Below are 27,443 nucleotides of genomic sequence, written 5' to 3'. Positions count from 1 at the left end.
AGGAGACAAAGAATACTATTGCAACTACATGACATTAATAAAAATTTTGACACTTTTTCTCATTTGGCCTATAAATAGTGGCCTTGTGCTAGCTTGAGAATCATTCTATCTCATTGTAAAATATAGTGTGAGTGTGTATCAAAGTTCTAAGTTCCAATATATTTTCTTTCATGTTCTCAACTATGAGTGATATTTTAGTGTTGATCAAAAGTAAGCTTATGACAAGCTAAATCTATTATGTCAAGGTGAAGAAGGTGAAGTAAGATTGTTTATATTTTGTATATTCTTTCTTTATTTCTTTTCATTTAGCTAACTTATTTTTATTGTAGGTATAAAAATGAATTATTTGTTGTTATCAATTTACATCAAATGCTTGATACCATTAAAGTGGTTATCTTGATTTGTTGTTTAATTTTGATACAATAAATATTTCATCACTTATTATTATATATATATATATATTTATATAATAATATCATAATATTTCATTTAGACGATAGCGTGGCTCTGCTGGTTGTTCTAAATGAAATATTATGATTTAATACTAACATCTAACAATCTAACATTTTATTTTTCGCATCTAACTTTTACTTTTTTCGCAACTAACTTTTACTTTTCCGCAACTAACATTTACTTTATCGCAACTAACTTTTACTTTACCGCAACTAACTTATTAAATCAATATATTTCATTTAGGCAATAGCGTGGCTCTGCGGTTGTTCTAAATGAAATATAATGATTTAATTTAACATTTACTTTATGCAATTATTTATTTATATAGTTATAATTATAATCATAGGTACCATATATAAAATATCGGTTAATTCGGTATTTTCTATAGTGAGAACTATATTATATTATGTGTGTGTTTAATTTTCTTGGAACCATTATTTATGGTGGTTTCTTTTGTTTTACTTTTAGTTAAACAATATTACATAAACCTAGAATAAATCCTTAAGCCTTGACAAAATTTATAATTTGTAAACTTCATTATTGCATTTGGTAATCTATAAATTAATAAATTTAAACTCAAAATAACCTCTCTGATGATCGATCTCGTACTTACGAAATATATTACTTGCAGACAACATACACTTGAGTGAATTATTATTTAAGTAGTAGCAAGTTTTTGGCGCCGTTGCCGGGGAGGTATAAATTAAGTTTATATTTGTTAATTATGTTTTATTTATAAGTATTGTGTTGTTTTTTTGTATGAGTATTTGGAGTCGAAAAAAAGTGGTAGACTTATTCGAGTATCTGAAAATAATTTAAACATAGATGATAATTCAAATAATCAAGATAATAATAATAATAATAATAATAATAATAATAATAATAATAATAATAATAATAATAATAATAATAATAATAATCAAGAACATGATCAATTAAGAACACTTAGGCACCATATGAACCCTATTAGAACTAGTGCCCCATCTTGTTTAGTTTTTCCTCCTGATGCATCTAATTTCAACTTCAAACCTCAAATTATTCAACTTTTACCAAATTTTCATGGCTTAGATTCTGAAAATCCATATTTGCATCTAAGAGAATTTGAGGAAGTTTGTAACACTTATAATGATCAAAATTGTAGCATGGATATAGTTCGATTAAAGCTTTTCCCTTTTTCTTTAAAAGATAAAGCTAAAACATGGCTACAAAATTTAAGATCAAGTTCAATAAGATCATGAGAAGAAATGCAACAACAATTTCTCAAAAATTTTTTCCCTTCCCATAGAACAAACTCTTTTAAAAGACAAATTACAATTTTTTCTTAAAAACAAGGAGAAACGTTTTATCAATGTTGGGATAGATATAAAGAATTACTTAATACATGCCCACATCATGGTTTTGAAACATGGAGAATAGTTTCTCACTTTTATGAAGGTCTAATACCTAAAGATAGGCAAATGATAGAATTCATGTGTAATGGAACTTTTGAAGATAAAAACCCAAATGAAGCTATGGAATATTTGGATTCATTAGCAGAAAATGCTCAAAATTGGGATAATATAGGCACAATAGAACCACCAACAACTAAAAACAATAATTCAACAAGTGGAGGTGGTATCTATAATCTTAAAGATGATATAGATATTCAAGCTAAACTTGCATCTTTAGCAAGAAAAATTGAGTCATTAGAAATGAAAAAGAGTGGTCAATTAAAAAGTATTCAAGAAATTGTTTGTCATATATGTGATACACATGATCATGCTACAAAAGATTGTCCAACATTACCTTCATTTAAAGAATATCTTCATGAACAAGTAAATTATGTTAACAATTATAAAAAACCAATACTAGATCCTTTTTCACCATCATATAATCCTCGATGGAAAAATCATCCTAATTTTAGTTGGAGGAATGATAATAATGCACAACCGTCACAACAATATTTTCAAAATAACCAAAATCATCAAGGTTATATTCCTTATGTTACACATCCAAGAAAAAACTTTGAAGATGTAATTCATGCATTTATCCAAAAGCAAGAGTCAATCTATGAGTGATTTGAAAGAAACTCTTGCAAAATTTGCATCTGCACTTAATATTCATGAAAAAGGAAAATTTTCATCTCAACCTCAACCTAATCCTAAAAATCAAAATCAAGAATTGAAAAATGAAAAAAATGATCAAATAAAATCTGTTATTACCCTTAGAAGTGGTAAAATAGTTAATGATCCATATAGTAATGAAAACAAAGATCATTTAAAATCAAAGAGTAAGGATGATAATCCTGATACTTTTGAAAATGATGATACCTTAAATTTTAAGAATAATATGGTGAATGATAAATCATCTGAAATAGTAAATAAGTCAAATAAACCTCCACCATTTCCTCATGCATTAACAAATCATAAAAAACAAAAAAGTGATTCTGATATCTATGAAGTTTTTAAACAAGTGAAGATAAATATTCCATTATTAGATGCTATTAAACAAGTACCTTCTTATGCAAAATTTTTATAAGACTTCTAAAGAGAAAATTGCATGTGAAGAAAAAAGCATTCTTGGCTGAACAAGTAAGTTCTATTCTTCAAAATAATTCTAGTTTAAAATATAAAGATCCTGGTTGTCCAACAATTTCATATATTATTGGAGAAAATAAAATTAAAAAAGCTTTGTTGGATTTGGGAGCAAGTGTGAATTTACTTCCTTATTCAGTTTATGAAAAACTTAATTTAGGAGAATTAAAACCCACTTCTGTTACTCTCTTACTGGCGGATAGATCAATCAAAATACCTAGAGGTATTGTAGAAGATGTGTTGGTTCAAGTTGATAAATTCATATATCCTGTAGATTTTATTGTTTTGGATACACAACCAATAGAAGTACATAATGAAATTCCAGTAATATTGGGACGACCATTTCTAGCAACTTCAAATGCTTTAATTAATTGTCGAAATGGAATAATGAAATTGTCTTTTGGAAATATGACTCTAGAACTTAATGTGTTCAATTTATGTAAACAACCAAGTATTAATGAAAATGAATATGATAATGAAATTGAAACAATTGTGGAAGAAAATATACAAGAAGAAAACTTAAATCAACAATCTGAAGTTTTTTCAATAGAAAGTTTTGAGTCTAAAAATAATTTTAAAGAAGATGATAATACAAAACTTGAATTAAAAGTTTTACCATTAGAATTGAAATATGTATTTCTTGGTGAAAATAAAACATTTCCTGTTGTAATTTCTTCCACTATTTTGCCAAATCAAGAAGAAGATTTGATTAAATTACTTAAAAAATATAAAAATTCAATAGGATGGACTTTGAAAGATATAAAAGGTATGAATCCTTTAATTTGTACACATAAAATTCACTTGGAAGAAAATGCTAAAACATATCAACAACCACAAAGAAGGTTAAATCCACATATGAAGGAAGTTGTTAAGAATGAAGTATTAAAACTATTAGACGCTGGAATTATCTATCCAATTTCAGATAGTAAATGGGTAAGTCCAACACAAGTAGTACCTAAAAAGTCCGATTGGTTGGGGAAGCAAGTGATTAATAATAAGACATATGCCAGGATTTGGTAAAAGTACATATGCCAAAAAGCGAAGAGCTAAACGTATAGGTGGATGTCATAAATGTGCAAGGTGGACTTGTAAGGGAAAATGCAAAAATGTTGAATGATATCAATGAATAGAGAAGATAAAATTTTATTCATTAAGAATGGTCTGAGTAAAGAGCCTTTGGATAATTTTCTAGAGGTTCTTGATACGCATTCTAGTGGGTACGTGCAAAATGAACTTCTTAAACTATGGTGGCAATTTCAACAGGAGGGATATCAATATGGACGGTGGAATCAGCCTTACAAAGATCCTACTGTAGTAACGCATATCTATTTAGATAAGTAAATATATATACACAATTTTGTCTGGGAATATGACGTTAAAAGACCATGTTTGCTAAGTTTATAAGAAAATTGGATGGGAAGCATATCCTCGACTCATAGAAGGCGTTGAAGCCGTTACTGAACGTAAAATCAGAGGAAGATGTGAGCCACAATCACAACTACGATGTATATATTTGTTTTACTTTTGTCATTTTTATTTTCTTTTAATAATAATAATTTCCTGTTCAAATATTGACTTTTGGCATGTTACGCTTATAAATTGATATGCTGTGATCTAACAATTACAAAAAACATATTTCTCAACATGTCAACGTCCACGGTAAGTAAAATCAAAAATATTTGTGTATTTTGTGAATCTAATGCAGGAAAAGATTCAATTTATGAAGAAGAAGCAGAAAATCTTGGAATAACACTTGCTAAAAAAAAGATTCATTTGGTATATGGTGGTGGTGAAGTTGGCCTCAAGGGAAAAGTTGCAAAAGCTGCGCATGCAGGTGGAAATGAAGTTTTAGGCATTATTCCGATTACCTTAGCCAATCTTACAGGACCAACAATAGGAGAAGAAATGAAAGTAGACAACATGTATGAATGAATTACTCAAATGATTGAACATTCAGATTCTTTCATTGCTTTGCCAGGAGGTTTCGGTACTTTGGAAGAAATATTTTATACTGTTTGTTGGGCACAATTAAATATCCACAATAAGCCAATTGGTTTGTTAAATGTTAACAATTATTATGATAAACTGTTATCGTTTCTTGATGATGTTGTGGAACAGGGATTTATTTCATTAGCTTCGCGAAGGATGTTAGTTTCTGCTACAAGTGAAGGTGAACTTATTGATTTACTGCAAGGATTTAGTCATGAACCAGATCCATCCTTATCTCAACTTAATTGACCAACATCCAAAAGTAAGAAAAGAAAATTCATGTGATGCTAAACTTGTGATTCAACGGTATGTTTTAATGTTTTTCTTTAAGGTATGAATAATTTCTTCTTCTTCTCCTCTTAGTTTTTTAATATAAAAATTAAAATATATACTTATATATAGTAATAATAATAATAATTTTTAGTTCAATGTCGAGTAAGGTGTCAGTAAAATGCACCTGAGACGCATTAGTTAATAATTATTGGAAAATCACAATACACTAGATTTTAATATTCATTATATTCAAAATACAGACTAAAAGAAAAATTAGTTTTTCATATGTACCAATTTATATATTTTTTTGATCAATTAATATAAAATATATAATAGATGTGTTCATATATATATATATAATTGTATGTGTTTTCAAATAAAATAATTTCTAAAATTTTTATGAGAATATAGTTAAAAGATATGGTTTGTATGGTTGTTAACATGTATAATTGAAAGAATTCTTTTGTAAAAGTATAATATATACTCACACATCTTTTGTGAGTGAGTGGTGAGAAATGAAAAAATAATTAATAAACTTTTATTGATTATTAAAAAATGGTTAATTACAATAATATAACTCCCCTAAAAAAAAATATTTATTGAAAAAAGAAAAAAAAAAGAAGTAAATATATAACGGACTGCAAAATACTTTATTCATTGTAATTTTTTTAGATTTGATTGATGTACTATCAATGTGTTTTAAAAACATCAATATTGTGTTAAAAAAAAAACAAAAAACAAAAAACAAACAAACAAACAAACAAAAAGATTTGTTTGTGCTAGATAAGTTTCAAAGGTAGTCGGATGTATCCGTTATATAAATGTTTATATATATATACATATATATATATATATTTATGGTAGAATATTTGGATAAAAAATTTTATGTTATTGTAAAATTTTGCAGTCACGTTATTTAGAAAAAAACAATAAAAAAAGAAAAAATGGGGATTTTATTCTTTGTAAATTTTCCTATTTTGTTTTCAATATTAGTTTAATTAATTGTCTGCTTTAATACTTAGTCGTTTTCAATGAGAGTTAATATTCATTCTAACTCCATGAGTGAAAACTAGCTATTCCTTAAACATTTTGACCTGAAAGAATATATGGAGTTGAGGCTTTTACAATAATATTCTTGATATTATACATGTTATGGTGGGTGGTGTGAATTATCTTTTTGACTATATAAAAAATTTAGAAGCTTTAAAAAAAATTATATATATATATTGTTACTTTATATATTATGTGAAAATAAGAATAATAATAAAAACACATTTAATTATATATTATTATATTAAACGAAAATATATATTTATATATATATATATATATATATATATATATAATCGGTATATGATTTTGTTTTTAATAAATATGTTTGTATTTGAATATATAAAAGGAATAAAGAATCTAGGTTGTGATTTTCCGATAAAGTTTATTACTAAGGGACTAGTAATAAGATAGTGTGGGGGTGTGATGAAACTTAAAATTAATAATTTATTATATGTTAAAACCTGTATTTTAAAATTTAAGTTTCACTAAAATTATAAAATTATGTTATTTTAGTACTGTTTGTTTATATTTAATTGTCTTACTAAATATGTTTTATTTTCAGGTTTTCTACTGTATTGGTAAAATAATGATAACTCGAGCTAGAAAATTCAAATGGAGGCGACTCAAACATGTTTGGAATCCTTGAGAAATTATCTACAACTTTGCAGAAGACATTATTGCCTAAAAAGTTCATTAAGATGATCAAATTGTGCAAATATCAAAAGGAGGACAAATTTACTTTTACTATGACCAGCATATAGTAAAAAAATCATAGTTATTTCAATATTTAACCAAATGAGGTGAACCAAGTGGCCAAATTCATCTACAGACAATTCTCCACATGTTTGCCGTTTTGAGCAGAGTCAAATTCGGTGATTAAAATTGTGGAACAAAGCATTGAAAGAAGGGATATGGAATTGAACTTGGAGGAGACAAAGAATACTAATTGCAACTACATGACATTAATAAAAATTTTGACACTTTTTCTCATTTGGCCTATAAATAGTGGCCTTGTGCTAGCTTGAGAATCATTCTATCTCATTGTAAAATATAGTGTGAGTGTGTATCAAAGTTCTAAGTTCCAATATATTTTCTTTCATGTTCTCAACTATGAGTGATATTTTAGTGTTGATCAAAAGTAAGCTTATGACAAGCTAAATCTATTATGTCAAGGTGAAGAAGATACATTCTTGGTGAAGTAAGATTGTTTATATTTTGTATATTCTTTCTTTATTTCTTTTCATTTAGCTAACTTATTTTTATTGTAGGTATAAAAATGAATTATTTGTTGTTATCAATTTACATCAAATGCTTGATACCATTAAAGTGGTTATCTTGATTTGTTGTTTAATTTTGATACAATAAATATTTCATCACTTATTATTATATATATATATATATTTATATACTAATATCATAATATTTCATTTAGACGATAGCGTGGCTCTGCTGGTTGTTCTAAATGAAATATTATGATTTAATACTAACATCTAACAATCTAACATTTTATTTTTCGCATCTAACTTTTACTTTTTCGCATCTAACTTTTACTTTCTCGCAACTAACTTTTACTTTTCCGCAACTAATATTTACTTTATCGCAACTAACTTTTACTTTACCGCAACTAACTTATAAATCAATATATTTCATTTAGGCAATAACGTGGCTCTGGCGGTTGTTCTAAATGAAATATAATGATTTAATTTAACATTTACTTTATGCAATTATTTATTTATATAGTTATAATTATAATAATAGGTACCATATATAAAATATCGGTTAATTCGGTATTTTTTATAGTGGGAACTATATTATATTATGTGTGTGTTTAATTTTCTTGGAACCATTATTTATGGTGGTTTCTTTTGTTTTACATAAACCAAGAATAAATCCTCAAGCCTTGACAAAATATATAATTTGTAAACTTCATTCTTGCATTTGGTAATCTATAAATTAATAAATTTAAACTCAAAATAACCTCTCTGAGGATCGATCTCGTACTTACGAAATATATTACTTGCAGACAACCTACATGTGTCTCAGGTATCCATAAGCTTGACTTGAACAACTTTTTCCACTAGTATATTGGATAAATGTGACAAGCTTAATGTAAAGGCCCGTATTTCGTATTCGTAATTTTGCGGAATTGTTAAAAATTTTCTAAATAAATAATTATCTTGTCCCATTTAATTAAAGTAAACATGTAAATAATTTTAACTTTAAAATAACAGCGGAAGCAAATATTGTTTTCAACCAACAATTTAAAAATAATTCAACGTAAACATCAACTTAAAAATAATCCAACGTATTAAAACTGAGTTTGAATAATAAAAGGTGCATAAATTAAATCATGAGGTCCTCGGGTTTACTACTGCTGTCCCAAGATCGCTCACTGGTCTCCGCCCGCGGTCTCGACCTCATCAATACCTACAACAATCAAGTCTAGTGACTCTAAAGACTCAACATGTATATATCGTGAATAACAAGTAAATATATCATAAAATCGCATGCATCATAAAAATAAAGTATCGTAGAGCGTACGGTGAAAATCGTATCATGAATAATTATAACTACGTGCATATCTGAAAATTCATACGTAAAAGCTTTGCTCAATAGAGCTCTGTCATAACATATCATAATTTTTCTGGTAGAGATAATGTTTCTAAGCTAGTGGCCCATAACATAGCGTAAGCGCCTGATCAGACTAAACCACAGTATACTGGGCGGTAGAGATCAATCACAGCCCTTGGACTGGATGTCCGTACCCATACATAATCATAAACCGGTCGTAAGTCACCGGGCGGAGAGGTCCTCGGTTGTTCCTACCGACTTCCAAACCCATAAGCATAAGGTGGCCACAAGACATATAGCATATATCTCAAAAATAAACATTTTATATTTTTATGCACGTAATATAATTATAACCTTATTTTTACCGGATGAGTTGGATCGCTCCCAGGCTTGCTGCGAATTACTACTAATATGTGACACATGAAATAAATCTTAACTTGACACAAACTTAACAATAAAACAAAAAACGAGACGATTAGAACCGATAACTTGATTTTTAACCATGGCTTTGTACCAACCCGAACCAACATTAAACCGATGTTTAACCATGATTAAAAATACCCCAAACATACTGAAAAATATGCATAATAACTGTAAAACACGAAAATGGGTGAAAGGAATCCAAAAACATAAAACACTCTTTCGAGAGTCATTTTGGCACCTTTCACCGTAAATTCTCGTACGACCTCTAAACTAGACCGAATCACGAACGGCCAAAAACATGACTTTCCTAACTCATTGAGGTACTGTCCAGTCCAAGGCCATGGGCTAAAAGCCAGCCAAGAACTCAAACCAACCTCATGAACCGAACAGCAAGTTGCTGTCAAATTACAGCAGGAGCAGCTTGTGTATTTGAGGGGAAATTCTGAAATTTAATGACCAAGGGCTTGAACTACCACCCAAAGACTCTTACCAACATCCTAAGACATGGCTTGGACCATGGCTGAGGGCTAGAATCCAACCACAAGCCGAGCCAATACCTAGGACAATGCACAGCTCAAACCGAGAGCACCCTAGAAATTCTATGCTGTAGTATTCGAATGAATTTGTTGTCTTATTTCGTTCCAGTGGCTATATGATCAACCATGGCACGATCTAGACATGAGGGGGTGTTGTATGAACCATGGCTATAGGTTAGAAGCCAGCCACAATCCACCCAAACACATAGAACCCGAAACTCATCACCCATATCAGAAAAATGAACCATGGGACATGTGTGTTTTGTTTTAAAAATTCGATGGGACCATGAACCAAGCTTTGAAAGAACACCTTGGTCACGTCCTAGACATGATAAGGAAGGGTTCTAACCATGGCTACAGTCCCTAGGACAGCCATGATTCGAACTCCCATCCCAAACAACCAATTGACAGAATTTTTGACAAAATCTGCACTTAATGGAATTGTTGCTGTCCATTATTTGTACTTAGTGTATGGACTGAAACAAATGGACTAACGACACTCTAACACCATCTGAAGCATGTCTATATGAAGCCTTGACATCCTGGAACCAAAGCAATCACCTGGACTCAGCAAAAACAACTCAACCGTGAAGATAAATACCAAGGGCCGAGATGTTGTACAGAATTTTCCAAAAATTTCTTGCTGTCATTTTCATGTTCTTGCTTGAATCATACTTACGTAATGGTTTAAACATATCTATAGAACTTGATTGAAGAGCAAAGAAACAATATATACATGCCTGGAATTTGTTTTGAATAAAAACAAATCAAAACGACAATACGACGCGACGGAACTGAGTTGGATATCTTCATTTCTTTTCTATTTTTCTGCTGATGTTCCTTCGATTTCAGCTGCTGTTTTTCTGATGTTTTCGAAGCTTAAGGTTGTAGGAAGTGTAAGGGATGAAAGTGAATGATATAGGAGGTGTTAAAGGTGCTATAAAACACATTAAGTTGGAGGTTACAAGTCAAGGGATTGAATGGGTTTTTGACATGCACTTTGGATTCCCTTAGCTGTCGATTCCCATTTCTATTTTTTTTGATGCATAATTCGGTGACTTACTTAGTAATTAGTTGGGGAGAAATAAGGTGTAATATTGTGTTTGAATTACTACTAATTAGTGAAGTAAAAATGGGTAATTGAATACATCATGAAGTCCATTTAGAGGTGATTTGAATGGAGACTTACCAAACTTTTGAAATGGTTTGACTATAATGTTACTAATATTGCATGTACAATGTTGTTTAAAATCTAATATTTTAAATATTTAAGGTTTTAAACACTCCTACCATACATTTTAGTGCATTAACATATTAATTTATAATAACTTCTTGTATGATCTTGCATGGATTCAAATTTAAGTATTTAAATACTATGTTTAATTTCTTGAATATATTAGACTTAGATTAATTTATCTCCATTTGTTTACATATTTTAATTTAAGCCTAAAGAACTTATTTACTAACTTAGCTCTAATTAATTAAATAAATCCCAAAGGCCTTCTTTTCTTTAAATTAAATTATTCTTTGGCTTAATTTAAATTTAGGAATATTTTCTTATTATTAATCTTATCTCTAATCTCCAAACTCCGGTCCGAGCTCGCGTATGTATCCTGAAAAGATAAAAACTAAACATCTACCTTTAAAATAAATAATCATGATTTAAAATTATTTAAAATGACTTAAACACTTCATATATTTAATTAAAAATTTCCTTTTTTATTTAAATAGTAGCAATTATGCATGGCTTATACGTAATCTAATTTTCGGGTTCTACACTTAATAGGTCTTGTAAGCTTATAACATTAGGCTACGACTCATGGCTATAACAAAAGATATGAAAATAAAAATTTGAGAAAAATATTTGAACTTCATCATTTTCATTCTTCTTTCATTCATCTCTCACTTATTGTTTTCTCATTATTAACATCCTCATTTTCTCAATTTTTTCTTCTTCACCACTTTTGATTCATTCTTTTCATTGCTTTTATTTTTTTTTCTTTTTCAACTCCTTTATACACATTAGTTTTCTTTTTCTTCTCAAGGAGTGGTCGAATCATTTCAACACCAATGAACTTATTTATCTCAAAATTAGATAGGATAGAAAGTGTTTAAGATTCATTTTTGGTGGTGGTTGTGGGTTGTAGAACTCAAATGTAATGTGAATTCAAAATACAAAACAAAATAAAAAGAAAATTTGATTATCTTAAAATATTTAAGATTTACTATCGAATATAATAATATTCTAATTGTATTACTATTACAATTTATAATTTCATAAATAAATAGAAATTATATATCGTTTGAATCGTTATGTTCTATAATATTCAATACAATATTTATGGAAAATATAGATTCTATTATGTTCTTTATATAGACACTAGACACTATACTGATATACTATAAGTGTATTGAATTACTATGAATACAAGTGGGGGCTAATTGTATGTCATTGACACACACCACTTGATTTTTAGTAAGCTCAAAATGGGACACTAGGGATATTTCATTTTCATTGGGTAGGCTCGAAGGCTCAAACGGTGCCAAAGATTACCTAAATCATTCCTATGTCACATATTATTCGTATTTCGCCTCGAAACTTGTTCAAGCAGGTTCTAGATCACCCTTAATCCATTAGTTAACTCATACAAACCAATCACATGAACTGTTGAATCAAAATGATATATGAGATAGGCGCACAAAAGTTTTAAGCATCTCAATCAAGTTGAGGCTTAATGGGCGAACAATCGATAATAAACAATGAAAACATGCCCAAAGATATTGAGAAAAATTGTTTAGGTCATCTCTGTGTTTGCAAAAGTGTTAGTCAATGTCATGTGATAATTACTAAAAATCAAATTTCCCTTGTCTATTTAGCATAACATGTATGTAAATTGTATCTAAGCATCGATAGTATCAACAAACATGACAGTACGAAAAAATTGTGACTCCCAAGTTATCATGAATGCATATATGCTTCAGAACCACAACTCCATTCTCATTATTGGCCACACAATGACTTATCCATGACTATTTTCTAACGACTCTATAATGCAATAATCAAAATGACAATTTTTTTTTTCAATCTAGAACTCAAAGCGACTCGATTATACTCTACTGTGCAAGAAATAACTAATCATGTAGTCCCCAAAATGACTTAATAAACTCTAACTCAAACAAGCCAAACAAGCAAAGCAAGATTCACAGCCCCCCAAACTTAAATACGTGCATTGTCCCTAATGCACAGTAATAAATCAAGAAAAAACATGGGATCACGTACCTCATACAGCGAGCATCAGGACTCGCTGTCCTCACCTGACATATCAACCTCCTCATCCTCATCATCCTCTGCATCATCCTCAATGGGTCGGTGTGAAAACACTGACGGGGGCTGAAAATTGTTCATCGGAGGCACTGGTCGCAGGGAAGCGCTGTGCAATGACACAAGTAAAATGGTGCATGTAATCCATGTGCTCGCGTGTTATCCGCCACTGTATCCTCATCATACACACAAGTCATCGAGATGCTCGTGTACGATCTGTCCCCTCCCGTGCCTGCCTGTCGTACGTGTGGTGCCTGTGGGACGGGCTGTGGATTTGATCCACTCCCTGAAGCCTCTCCCGGACCACTAGTAATCTGCCTCTGTCTTTTATACCTCGGGAGGTCCTCAACTAGTGAGATATAACCTTTCGTTCGCAACAATCCCTCATTATCATCCCATGTAACCCCTGCTATGTGACAGAGATCCGTGATGGTTGAAGAATGGGGCATGCTTGTGGAGGTGGTCCGAGCAGCCTGCAAGATCGAAGTCATGATCACTCGATCTGCATCCACTGTCTTGCCGGTGATGATATAGTAAACCACCGCTGCCTCCGTCTTCGTCACATTCGACACATGCCTAGATGGCATCAACCGCGAGGCTACAAAATGAAACCAATTATATGCCTCCATCTTCATGGATGTCGCTGGAAATGTGACCGGGGCTCGTTGATTATTTAGCTTCCAAACTGTGCCCGGCTCACAAGTGTGGTGATGATCGCCTCATAGGGGTAGGCATCTTTCATAAACATCGTGTACTCGTCGGTGTCATAGTTCGACATCGAGTACAACAAGTTGATCGTCTTACTATCGAAGTCAACCATCCGCCCCATGATTTTCACGTGATAGTCCTCATGTTTTACCTTCAAATTTGCGTAGAATTCCCTAACAAGAGACATCACAGCATCTGCAAGAGGCTTCAAAAATTCATCCCAATGTATCCCCCGAGCACGAACCAATGTATCACAATTTGGGTAGCTCTGATCTATACCCCTCTCCCGCTTCATATTTTTTTTCCTAGCAATTTAGTATAATTCTCAGCGGCAACAGCATCCCAAAACCGTCGTATATCAAAACTACAAGAAGACGACTCTCCATCCCCTGGCTGACTACACTTACTCTTCTTTTTCGGCGGCATGTTTCAACTCAAACAACACTTCACTTGATAGCACTTGTCTCTACCACAACGCCTCGCAACAATGATATTCCAACAATATATCCACCACAATATCAAAACAATATATCAATCACCACTTTTCCTAAAACATGCAATGCTCCGATCCAACAATTCTCAAGAACAAACTCAATTAAGTAATTTATCGAACACGTTATATGCACAAACTCAAGAACTCAATTCTTCAAATTTGAACATGAAACTAGAGATTCCCAACACCAAGAATGATTAACTTGTGATATGACCGAAATTTTGCTTGCACTCCTTCCGGTGTCGACTCATTTTGAAGACTTCTTGTCGAGAACCTTGAGCCAAAGGAGACCTAGGAAGTGAGATGTGAAGATGAATTTGGCTTGGGAGTGATTTGTGTTGTATATTGTGTTGGTTCAAAGGAAGAATTTGTGGTGAAGGGCGATTTCTGTCGGTGGAGAAGGAGGAGAATGCCGCAGCGCTTGTGTGTTGTGTTAGGGTAAAATGAAAAAAAAAATCGGAGGCCTCTTTTTTTATATGTCTCGACCTAGCGCCGCAGCACTAGTTCTTCGGCCCATAAGCGCCGTGGTGCTAAATTTTTAGCGCCTAGGCGCTGCTCCTTTCGAAAGTATGGCGCCGCGGCGCTGGTTTTTTAGCGCCTAGGCGCTAATTCTTTGCATCAGTTACATGTATAGTTTAATCATATCCGAGACATCATCTTCATCATTTAAAGTCACGTCATCTTCTCATGAAGAGCTATATATTGAAAAAAAACTCTCTCTCACTTAATCTCATCACACTTTGTTAACATAAACAAAAATAAGTCCACTAAACTCATGAAATAATTTAACGATATCATGTACAACTTTCCATAACAGTGACAACTATCAAAGATTTTTTCAATCGACGAACTAGCTCAGATTCTATCTATGTTCTTCACCAATCATTTCAATTCAATACAACTTTAAATAAAAAATCATACAATTAAATAAGCAAAATCATACCATGGAACTCAAACTAACATCAAATTTCAATGCAAAATTTTATCAACTTATTGTACTGAACAACAAATGGGGTGGAGAGTGAATTAAATTACACAACTCTAGTAGCATACAAACGGGCCCAATGCAACCAATAACCAACACTTGAACGACCATAAATATTGAGCTAAAATTTGAAATTTCAGTAAAATCCAAATGAAAATGACACATAAAAGACACAACACTATCAAATCCTTAACTATCAACGTTCAAACACCCAAAAAAGAGAAAAAAAATATCAGATTTGTATTTTATAACAAATGGACCAATTAAATGAGCTTAACGAGCTCCAATGTCTATAAAAATAAACCTATAATTTGGTAGAAGTAACCTCAAATGACCTCGAATTTACAAAATAAAGATCAAATAACAAAAAGAAAATATGCCGAAAGAAGAAGATTGACTTAAAATACAAAAATTGGAGACCTTAGTATATTATTCTTATTCCAAAAATGAAAAGCTGGGTATAGATGATATTAACCTAAATTACCACAAAAAACCATTATAAATGACAGATTTTTTACTTGTAAATTAATTTTATTTAATATTCCAACGGAAGGCTCCCTATCTAAAATGGCTATGGCAGGTCTGCTGGAAATTCCAACTGTACTCAGTCCATCGGTGTCGGTGTTCTCCGGCCGCGGTGGAGCTCGAATCGTCTGCGACGCTGCATCGCAAGTATCACTTGGTAATGGTTATTATTTATTTTTTTGCTTCTCTTTCGTCTTTCATTATCTTCCATGATTCACTTGTTATCTATGGATTGCCTCATTGTGCAGTGGTTGTATTGGTTGTATTACGTTGAGTAGTTCATCTTCTGAATTTTAATTTCATGCGTCATTTTTTTTTTTTTGAAATGGTTAACTTACTGAGGTTTTTTTAGTTGCAATTTCATGTTTTTGTGGATGTAACATTAAACTATTTACTCGGAGAGCTATGGAAATTGAGGTGATTTAAGTTTTTTTATTTATTATTATTTAAGTTAAACTTCGATAATGTTTCTATTTTAAAATTCTAGAGGACAAACTGGGGCGTATTATATAGCCTTTAAATTCATGTTTGTATGCTGTGGTTTTGATTCATTATGTGAAGGGCACAACTAGTGTTTCAGCAAAATGGAATAACCAAACTTAAATTTGCAGCAGATGCATAGAAATTCGTTGTATATAAGTCAGTATGAAACTTTGTAGTGTACTGACAAGTATTGCCGTAAAAGTGGATGATTTTTAAAGGCATGGCAAAATCCGTTAATCCAAAAACAACCTTACCTTATTTAGCTTTGGGCTTTTGACTTTGAAAGAGTGTGCACTCTTTGTAGCATATAAATGTGGCCTTAAAATTGGGTTGTGAAAAGTTTTTGGTCTGAACATGAGTTGATCTTTATTTCATTTTCTATCTTATTATGGAAAAAAATAAATTTTTGTGGTGACTTGTATGCATTTCTCGGTTCCTCAGCACATGAAGGTGTAACAAAGAGGAGTTTTGGGAGGCTGAAGGTGCAGAGGATTAGAGATCTTGTCAAAGAAAACCACAGGAAAAAGAAGCTAGACAATGAGCTTGAAGGTGATCAACAGAAAGCAGAAAGTAGTCCATCTCGTGTACCGCGTGTTTTATCTGAAGAGTCCAATTTGTTGGATGAACAAAGTTATTCCAGTACTGGAGGTATCAAAGGAGATACTTCAAAGGCCTCCAGCTCCAATTTTCATTCTGCTAGACGAGATGCGTTTTCTTCAAAAATTCCCATGACATCCTCAAAAGGATGGCATAATGTAGAAGCAGTCAACATTTATAGGTCAAAGGTTTATGGTGTCTCGAAGAAAGAACAAAACTTAAAAGCCAGTAATGACTTTTTTAGCAGATTGTCATTTAAGGAGCTTGGATATAGTGATTCCATCATTGAATCTTTAAAGAATCTGCAGTATTTACGTCCTTCACATATTCAGGTTTGCCAGACCAATCTTTGTTTTTTCCAAATTTTTGGCCACCTAACCTGAAATGTTTTTTCATGATATCTGCAGTTTGTGCAGAACAGCTTGTTAAGACCTTTTCTTTGAGCCTTACCTGGCTAGTTGCGATAATCCCCAGAAAAATGGCATGTTTTTGGGTCATCGATCATTACGTTCCTCCGTCGTTTTGTTGTCTTGTTCACATCGTCATGCATGCCTTAAAGAAATATTCCTCAATGAAATATACATCATTCTGTGATGCAAAAGTATTGTCTTCGATCATTGCTACGTGAAGGCAATGTGGTATACCTACCTCTGTGAATGCGTAATGCTCCAGCATAGCCACTTTTGCTAACTTATAACACACTTGTATTTTCGTGTGAAACTGTCAGTTTCGTTACTCTACCATGGGTCCATGCCCGTGGCACATTTCCGTGCGAAGTACTTATATTCTAATGTGAACTAGGACTCTCTTTTCCTCTCTAATGAGATTGGTATGATGTCATATCTTGGATACATTGGTATGTGTTTTCATGTGAAACTGTCACTTTGGTAACTCTACCATGTGTCCTTGCCCGTGACACATTTCCGTGCGAAGTACTTATATTGATGTGGCTTGATGCAATATTTTATGAAATTTTATAGATCTACTTGTGTGAAACATGAGAAGGGCAAATGGGGACATGTATTTTTCATTTTCTTCACTGGAAAAATATATGATATTTACTATCCTGCATTTTAGTTTGAGAAAGCGCCATACATATTTTTTATGCAGAAATGCTATTGCAGGCTATGGCATTTACACGAGTTATTGGGGGAAAGAGTTGTATAGTGGCAGATCAAAGTGGATCTGGGAAAACTTTGGCGTATCTTATACCACTAGTTCAGCGTCTTAGACAAGAAGAACTTGAAGGATTTGGGAAACCAGCTTCGCAAAATCCTCGAGTCATTATATTGGTCCCTACCGCTGAGTTGGCTTCTCAGGTGAGAATGTTTTATAGGACTTCTTTCACATTTTCTTTCTAAATCAATGAATATTGAAAAGGTATCTTTTCCCTTTTCCAAAATCCATTAATTTCTCAAGTGATAGGAACTCCCTACTATGTTAGGAGAGGCGATAGGTTATATTGTATTATTTTATGCTGTTTTCCATTTGTTGACATCTCCTATCTCTGTTTCACTGCTGCGGTTGACTAAGTTGTTTTCGACAACGACAAAATTCATGTGTTCCTTTATACATGATATATGCTGATGCAAATTGCCGCATAATCTTGACATTGGCTAAACTTAAATCTAAAATAGACTTCACCCTTAATAAAACAATGTTTCTTTTAATTACATGTATCTTGTATACTGTCTGTTCGTTGCAAGAAATTAATGCCAATTAAAATTTACTTGACTTTACATATTTCATTTTCATCGTCCGATCACCATGCACTATGTACTACTTCAAAACCTGTAAGTAAAGCTGTAAATGTATCTGATGGAATGCAAGATACTTTTGCATTATAGGACAAGTGAAAGATTTGCTTATCTTTTAACTACTAATGCATATTGAAAGGTTATCGTGGAAGCTCAAAGGTTTTAGGTTCTCATTTAAGAATGGTGCTTTTGTGCTTCTAAGAATTCGACATTACTCATTTTGGGCTTTGTCCTTTTTATTTATCATGCTCGTTTGGATGTCAGGTTTTAAATAATTGTCGATCATTGTCAAAAGCTGGCGTCCCATTCCGTTCTATGGTTGCCACTGGCGGTTTTCGGCAGAGGACTCAGTTGGAGGGTCTTAGACAGGAATTAGATGTTCTGATTGCAACTCCAGGTCGATTCTTGTTTCTAATCAAGGAAGGGTTTTTGCAGTTAACCAATCTTAGAAGGTCCAAGTTTAAGTTTTTAGTAACTTTCTCGTTTCATGATTAATTGATATCTTCGCTGCACTTTGGAACTTTTGTCTGTTATTTCACAAAACAAGCCTAAACACTAGTTTAACATGATTAAATTGTATTCACTTTGACACACTCCACGCTTGGACACAAACTTACACACATATTTCTACATCCCTGTCCAAAAGAAATTACTTGCGATCGTTGTTTGCATCCGAAGGGCTCCCAGTGTCCCCCAATAGGAGTTTTGTGAAATCGATTAACATCTTTAAAACCCACGGCAATGTCCGAGGAACTACTAATCTTCCTTTAACAACAAGCACCCATTAACTAGAGAGTAATTTTTGCTGGCTTGAGCCATTCCCACTTTTTCTCTGATCTTTTTAAGCCTTGGGTCATTGTACACAGCCTCTCGAATCTCTTCTACCACCATCCATTCTGCTTTTGTTAAAGCATTCAATCCTCCCATTTCCTCTCTTCGAGACAACACATCCGCTGCCCCATTATCTACCCCCGCCTTATGCTTTATTTCAAACTCATAGCCCAATAATTTGGCCAGCCAGTATTGCTGGTCCGGCGTGGTTATACGTTGTTGTAATAATTTCCTTAAGGGCTTGTGGTCAGTTACCACTAGAAACTTATGTACCAATTGATAGTGACTCCAATGTTGGACTGCCAACACTAATGCCATTAACTCTCTCTCATATGTAGACTTGGATAATACTCGATCTGCCAATACCTTACTATAAAAAGCAATAGTCTTGCCCTCTTGAGAAATCACTGCCCCTACTCCCACCCTGAAGCATCATATTCTACCACAAATTCTTCAGTAAAATCGGACATTCTCAGCACGAGGACAGTAATAAGATCCTGTTTTAGCACCTCGAAAGCTCTTTGGACTTTGTCATTCCACCCAAAACTATTCTTTTTCAATTGCTCGGTGAGTGGTTTAACAATCTTACAGTACTCCTTGATGAATTTCCTGTAATATCTTGTCAACCCAAGAAATCCCCTCAACCCTTTTGTGTTCTGTGGCTGCGGCCAGTGTATCACACTATCAACGTTATTAGGATTCATTTCTAACCCCTTGGTCGTGATTATATGCCCCAAATAATCAACCTGCCTCAACCCGAACTGGCATTTTTTTTCAAAACCAGCTTGTTTCACTGTAATAATTCCACCACTACTTCCACATGCAACACATGTTTCTCCCAATCCTAACTCTAATTCAAAACATCATCAAAGAAAACCGATACAAATTTTCGCAAGGGCGAAATACCTCATTCATGGTTGCTTGGAAGGTGGCCGGGGCGTTTTTGAGACCAAAGTGCATGACCATAAACTCGTAATGACCTTCATGTGTCCTGTACGTTGTTTTATTCACATCAGCAGCTTGAACTCGAATTTGGTGGTATCCAGATTTGAGGTCCAGCTTGGTAAAATGTGTAGCTCCATGCAGCTTGTCAAATAACTCCTCAACCACTGGTATTGGGTACCTATCAGCAATGGTAATGTCGTTCAATGCTCAGTAGGCGATGCAAAAGCTAGCTCCCTTCTTCTTTTTTACTATTATAACGGGGCTTGGACTATTTTTGCTAGTATAACCGGGCTCGAGTATGGACTATTGGTGACTTGTATCACTGTCGATTTGAGTATTTCTCCCACCATACATTCAATTTCATCCTTCTAATGATGAGCCATCAATATGGTCTTACTGACGTTGGCCCATAGCCCTTTTTTATACTTATAGCATGATCTTGTCGCCTACTAAGGGGTAGTAATTCACGAGGTTCCTGGAAGGATAATCCACTGTCATTCCACTTGAGTAATACTGCTCCACAGAATTCCACCTCACTTACCTTGGCAATTCCCTTGAAGGATACCATGGATCTGCTAAGGGATGAATCCCCTTTTAAGATTACTGTTCGATCACGTTATGTAAACCACATCTCCATTTTAGCCCAATTCAACAACACATCACCCAATGTACGGAGCCGGTCAACTCCCAATATGAGATCAATTCCTCCTAACTAAAACAAATACCCTTCAATTTGGATTTGGCATTGCCCCAAATCCACCTCCAACACTCTGCACACCCTCTGACACGATACACGGCACCCATCTCCAAGACACACAACAAAACACACGCTCTCATCAATTACGAGCCCCAATTCCGATATAAAATTTTTTGAAATGTAGTTGTGGCTTGCGCCACTGTCCACCATTGATACTACCTCACGACCAGCCACCTTCGCCCTCAGCTTCAAGGTTTGCGGTTGATTTATGCCATTAACAAACTATAACGACAGCTCTAGAGTGTTGTATTTTGCGTTGGGTTCCACTGTCTCCTCTGGTCTGGTTCCCGCACCATCTCTTCCTTTTTTTCCTCTATCTCGACTCACTCCCTCTCACCGCCTTCTCTTTCTTCCGCTAAAATCGTCACTCTTAGCGCATTTAAAACACCAACCCTTCTCTCGCCTGTGCAATAACTCTTGATGAGACATAATTCTGCCATCTCGATTTTTCTGATATGGCATCGTATCAAGGACTTCAAAGTACTCCTCCATCTTCCCTAGCCATCCTAACAAATCCGCACCTTCAAACCCAGGTAATTCAATTTTTTTAATGCTATTCTCACTTCCTCAACAACTTCTTCTCGCCACCCTACCTAGCGCGCCACGCTCTCATCCCTCTCGTGCATCTCGCTTCCTACACCCTCCTGATATCCACTTGCGTTGTTAATAGCAGCCACTTCCCCCTTTCCCTTGATCATCTGTTCCATCATTTCTCTCAAACTCGGTAAACCCTCCACAGTCTTATCGATCTTATCCAATCTACCCTGCACCTGTAACATGTTGTCTTGCAACCCCATCAACGACTTTTCCATGCTCTCCATCTTGGCTTCTGAACGAGTGCTGACCATTGTATTCCGCCGCTACTTCGTATCTGGCAGGTCGGACCAATGTTATGATCCTCACAAATGAAAATGGGATTAAGATATTTTGATGAACAAATAAAAAAAGAACTTTCTATTTTATTCCACTGAGATAAACAACCTAGATTTTATCACTCTTACTATCACTCTCCCTCCTTAGCAGATTGTTAGTAACTCACTCAACAGAAAGTATAACTGAATGCCTCTCTCTACCCAACCCCACTCTTCTTTTATATTCCTCCCTCACGTGTTTTCCCCCTCCCTCTCCTAACATACTCGTTTACAATCTTGGTTTGGGGCCTGTCCATCCGTTCATTTTTTGGGCCTGTTAATCCTGGAATAATTGGGCTCAATAAGTCTGGGGTCATAACATCTAGTTAGGGTTTTCAAGAACGTTTCAGGCATGTTTGGTTTCCTTTTTCGTGTTTCTGGAAGGAGTTCGTTTTTAAAATAATGAAGTTTCCTGAAAATTTATCGGAAATGAAGTGTATAATTGGTTTTACTTTAGAAAAAAGCCAAATTTATTGTAGCAGTCAATTTGTGCAAGATTTTGTCTTGTAGTTGGCCTTTTAATGGTATGTGGAATGTAAAAATATACCGTATTTTATTATACTGTAATATAATAATATCGTAATTTTGTGAAATTATAAAAACTTGAATTTAAGGTAATAATTATGATGAAGATGTGAAAAAGAGTCTTGAAAAATGAGATAGTAGTGTTGTTTTTGTTTTGTTTTGTTTCTTTTTAATTTTTTGAGAAAAAGTGTTATTTTTGTTTTTAAGGCAGCATTGCCTCAAATTTTCGATATCCTTTCTCTTTCTTGCTTTTCCTGGTGCATCTGGGAAATGCGAAGAGATTATCAAACGATCGTGTTTTGACATTTGTCATTACTTTCTTTATTGGCATATGCTTGTTCTGATTATTTTTTTATTATGTGCTTCAGTGTTGTACTGGACGAAGTAGATATACTTTATAATGATGAAGATTTTGAGATTGCATTACAAAGTTTGGTAAACTCGGCACCTGTTACATCCCAATACCTATTTGTGACTGCAACATTACCTGTGGAGATATACAACAAACTGGTGGAAGTTTTCCCAGATTGTGAGGTGGTAATGGGTCCTGGTATTCATCGCACAAGCCCTGGACTGGAGGAGGTACCTATATTTTCTATTCTCATTTATATCATATGATGGTATTCATTGAAACAAATGAGGATATGAAGCATTATACTTTGTTTCTATTCACTATATGCCATAATTCTTATTTGAAAAATCCACCAAATTACCAAGCAAAGGAATAAATGTGAAGTGAATAATAAGTGATTGAATGGTTTCATTTCTAACATGGAATCTAGAAGAAGGATATGAAAAGAAAAATTATTGGATGATTTTTCAGTTAATGAGTTTTTTGTGAATATTGAAGTCTACATTGGATTAGTATTTGTGAAATTCCCTTTCAAAATAAGGTAAAATACTAGAATTTGATATTTTGGTCTTCCTATTTGAGTTTGAAACAGGTTTTTATAGAAAATTATTAAATGGTTGATTGTGAGATTTCTCTTTGACAAGAAACACTTGGTCTTTAGTTCTTTACTTGTTAAGCCACTTGTACTTCCATATTATTCTTGATGTTGGACTAGAAAATGTTTCTGCACATTATATCATTTAGGCATGTGTTTTTAAATTAAAATCACTCTCATAAATGAATATAATTTGGGTTCGAGTCGGTTCTTCCAACGGGATGGTATCTAGGTGCCAAGCATCAGTCCCATTTTTGTGATTCATTTTTTATTCTAAAGATTTACTACTGAAGTATATTTGCAATGTGTTACTAGTTTAAAATCAATATCCCAAAAGTAGCTGTATAGATTTGTATTTTTCTTTTTAGTCTTATTTCTTTGTTCAATTCCAGCTCATGTTTATATTTATCTTGTCCCACAATTAGCTATCATTATTAGTCTGCATAGCTAAAGCATTGTTTACAATTACACAATGGGATTTTACAATATAATTTACCTGTTTTGGGCAATAAATGGGTCTTTCAACACAGTTTTTGTGTATAATGTCTAGATCCTCATGGATTGCAGTGGAGATGACAAAATGGAAAGAACTCCTGATACAGCTTTCCAGAACAAGAAAAACGCCCTTCTGCGGATTGTTGAACAAAGTCCAGTGACAAAGACAATTATATTCTGCAACAAGGTGGTCATCAGCAAGATAATATGGCCAAAAATTGTTTGACTATCTCTTTTTATTGTGTTTCTGATATATTATTATTACTGACATAGTTGTTGCATTTACCATTTGCAGATAGAAACGTGCAGAAAAGTTGAAAACGTATTAAAACGCTTTGATCGAAAAGAAATCTGCTCGAAAGTTTTGCCATTCCATTCTGCTTTAGAACAAGAGTCAAGACTTGCGAACATAAAAGAATTTTGTAGCTCTCCATCAGAGAACATTTCCATGTTCTTGGTTTGCACTGATAGGTATGTTTTTGTTTTTTTTTCTTCCTAAGGTAATATCCCACACTCTCTTTCATTGTACTGTACCATTTTTGCTGTGGAGATATTTCTAGTTCTCCCATAACCATAACAAATAGATGAAGTTAATTGAAAATATGAGTTGAATCCACTTAATTCCCTTGAAATTATTCCTCAACCCAGCTTAACCTCCCTTATGCTTTTAATTGCATCATTTGTCTCCTCTATCTATTTGCAACACATACTTAACCCTCTTGTATTACAAGGTATAACACATGAAGGTTAAGTCCTCTATCTATATGCAACACATACTTAACCCTCTTGTATTATGAGGTATAACACATGAATGTTAAGTGAAATTAACCCTAACATAATTGATTTCCTTGAGATTTTAAACGGTGATAGAAATTTGGATGTATTGAAATGAGCTTGCATTCAACATAACAGATGTTCTGTGGTTTGTTCATAAAGGTCTATATTATGACCTGTGGACCGGTGTGTTAAAACTATTTTGATCTCTTTTAGTTTAAATTATGATCGTCATCTTATATAGGTGAAAATAGATTGTGATGGTAGAAAATAATATTGTGACTAAATAACAATAAAATCATATAAAAGATGTTTTAAACTCATAATAATATCTTATGTGATTCTATAATATAATCGTTGATATCTAAAACTCCCTTCAAGTTGTTCAGGAAATCTGAATTGAAGTATTCAACTTAAAACACAACAAATTCGTTATGAAATCCCGCACTAAAGATTTTTAGGTGGCATGAGATTGGCAATCCTAGATCAGGATTCTTGCTCCGAATGCGGTGTTGGAATTTTTAGTAGGCGTAAATATATTGGATAGAGTACGCAACACAAAATGAGATTCATATGGTTCACTTACAAAGCTTATATCCACTTAGATACCTCTAGATGGTTAAAATTCTTTTAATATCTCTTAGTTTGGTTACAATCATTATTTCTTCATATAGGTGCGAATATGTTGTGAAAATTGTGTTGAAAATCTTTCCTAAAACTAAATCACAATAGACATTCATATCAATGATAGTTACATCATAATTTATCATCAAATTTTATTCGATTATAATATTCTTTATCCATCAACTCCTTTTGCCATGGTTCGCAGAGCTTCCAGAGGAATTGACTTTGCAGGTGTAGATCACGTAGTGCTCTTTGATTTTCCCCGGGACCCTAGTGAATACGTGCGTCGTGTTGGAAGAACAGCCAGAGGTGCTGGAGGCAAGGGGAAGGCCTTTGTGTTTGCTGTTGGTAAGCAAGTTTCTCTTGCAAGGAGGATAATTGAAAGAAATATGAAAGGGCACCCTTTGCACGATGTGCCATCTGCTTATGAATTAATGAAGTAGATTAGTGACGAACCTGTATCATTTCATTACGAATTTTTAGAGTTCATTTGGACTTCTAGCCTTTTGGAAATTTTCTTTGTTGTTTACGTTTCTTTGAGATATGTGGCTCTATTTTCAGAAATTTCCGGGCTTTAAACTTTAACCAACTCGCGACAAAACCCCCTCTGTCTCCATTTTTATGTTCCATAATCTACATTAGACTCTCTCGTTGTGTCACTTGTTGATGCATACCTGCAAATAATCCTTCCGGTATCCCAAATGCTTCATGTATGTTTCTGGTAGAATGGGCTTATGGTTAGCTGTCACGGACGTGGATTCTGACGTGAACTTTTAGAAAAAAAGCTTGTAAATGTCGTGATTTCTTTTAGAATATCATGTAGCTTTCTCCACACAAGTAATTTCCGGTTGACATGCCGGATTTCTATAAGAAAAGAGCAAAAATGGAAAAAAAATATAAGTTGCAGAAGTAAAAATACAAATTAATTTTATGATTACTGAAAGAAGAAAAAATGCAAATTATATGATAAATGTTATGAAAAAATAAAAATTTATGGTAAAAAATAAAAATCTCAAATTCTCAAAATTATCAAAATACAAACTTTGTAATATTTTTCTCTCAACTCAATTGTCTCAAATCATTACAAATGGAGACCTATTTATAGGATTTCTTTGGAAAACAATCCAAAAACAATTTCATCATTACATACATCATCACACACTAATTTTCAACATTCAACACCTAATTTTACCTCATTTTCAACATTCAACATTATAATTTTCAACACAAAAATTTTTCACATTTTCAACACTCCCCCTTGTGATGATGATCATAAAACAATGATTGTCTTCATTACGTGTTTTTGTACTGCCTTGTTAAAAATCTTACTAGGAAAAACCCATTGGGATAAAAACCATAGTAAGGAAAAAAGAGTGCAGTCACGTAAACTCCCCCTCATGTTGACATGAACAATTCTTCACAAATTTCGTAGATTGCGCATCCCAATATTATATATGTGCTTTCTGAATATTATCGTAGGAAGTGCCTTTGTGAAGAGATCTGATAAGTTTTTACTTGATTGAATATGACGAACATCAATATATTTATTCTTCTCAAGCTCCTTGGTGAATGCGAAGAACTTAGGAGAAATATGTTTAGTTCTGTCACTTTTTATGTATCCTTCTTTCATTTGAGCAATACATGCAGCATTATCTTCATATAGTATCACAGGTGTTGCGTGTTTTCTTGATTGCTCGCAAGCGCACGACGTCAAGTTATAGTAAAATGTATTTTTGAGTGCAAGTGTCGATCCCACGAGAAGTGTAAATAAAATATATATCAATGCTTATAATTAAAATAGTCAAGACTTTATCTAGAAAAATCAATAACCAGATTGGTTTGTTGAACGAATTAATTGAAAACAATGAATTAATTTGATCACCGACTGGAGAA

General features: G+C 33.3%; 1 protein-coding gene and 1 non-coding gene across 3 annotated transcripts; one reads left to right on the top strand and one right to left on the bottom strand.

The window, feature by feature from the left end:
* Window positions 1-1,741: 1,741 nt before the first annotated feature.
* On the bottom strand, window positions 1,742-1,852 carry LOC142519971 (small nucleolar RNA R71). The gene has a single exon (XR_012813854.1). It is a non-coding gene; the product is annotated as a small nucleolar RNA R71 (small nucleolar RNA).
* Window positions 1,853-15,857: 14,005 nt separating this feature from the next.
* LOC142518689 (DEAD-box ATP-dependent RNA helicase 50) lies at window positions 15,858-26,114 on the top strand. Of its 2 annotated transcripts, none has more exons than XM_075621488.1 (8): window positions 15,858-16,067; window positions 16,829-17,316; window positions 18,109-18,303; window positions 19,006-19,193; window positions 23,079-23,292; window positions 24,208-24,339; window positions 24,448-24,623; window positions 25,756-26,114. In XM_075621488.1, exons 1-8 carry the CDS (start codon window positions 15,947-15,949, stop codon window positions 25,991-25,993), a joined length of 1,752 nt encoding a protein of 583 aa, XP_075477603.1. In that variant the 5' UTR covers window positions 15,858-15,946; the 3' UTR covers window positions 25,994-26,114. The 2 variants fall into 2 exon arrangements, with proteins under 2 accessions (XP_075477603.1, XP_075477604.1); XM_075621489.1 differs by having other exon boundaries at window positions 15,861-16,061.
* Window positions 26,115-27,443: the final 1,329 nt, after the last annotated feature.

The sequence above is a fragment of the Primulina tabacum genome, chromosome 11, assembly GCF_025594145.1.
Source record: "Primulina tabacum isolate GXHZ01 chromosome 11, ASM2559414v2, whole genome shotgun sequence".
Taxonomy (NCBI): domain Eukaryota; kingdom Viridiplantae; phylum Streptophyta; class Magnoliopsida; order Lamiales; family Gesneriaceae; genus Primulina; species Primulina tabacum.
Note: the sequence above shows the minus strand (reverse complement) of the source record. Positions and strands in the feature narration are given on the sequence as shown.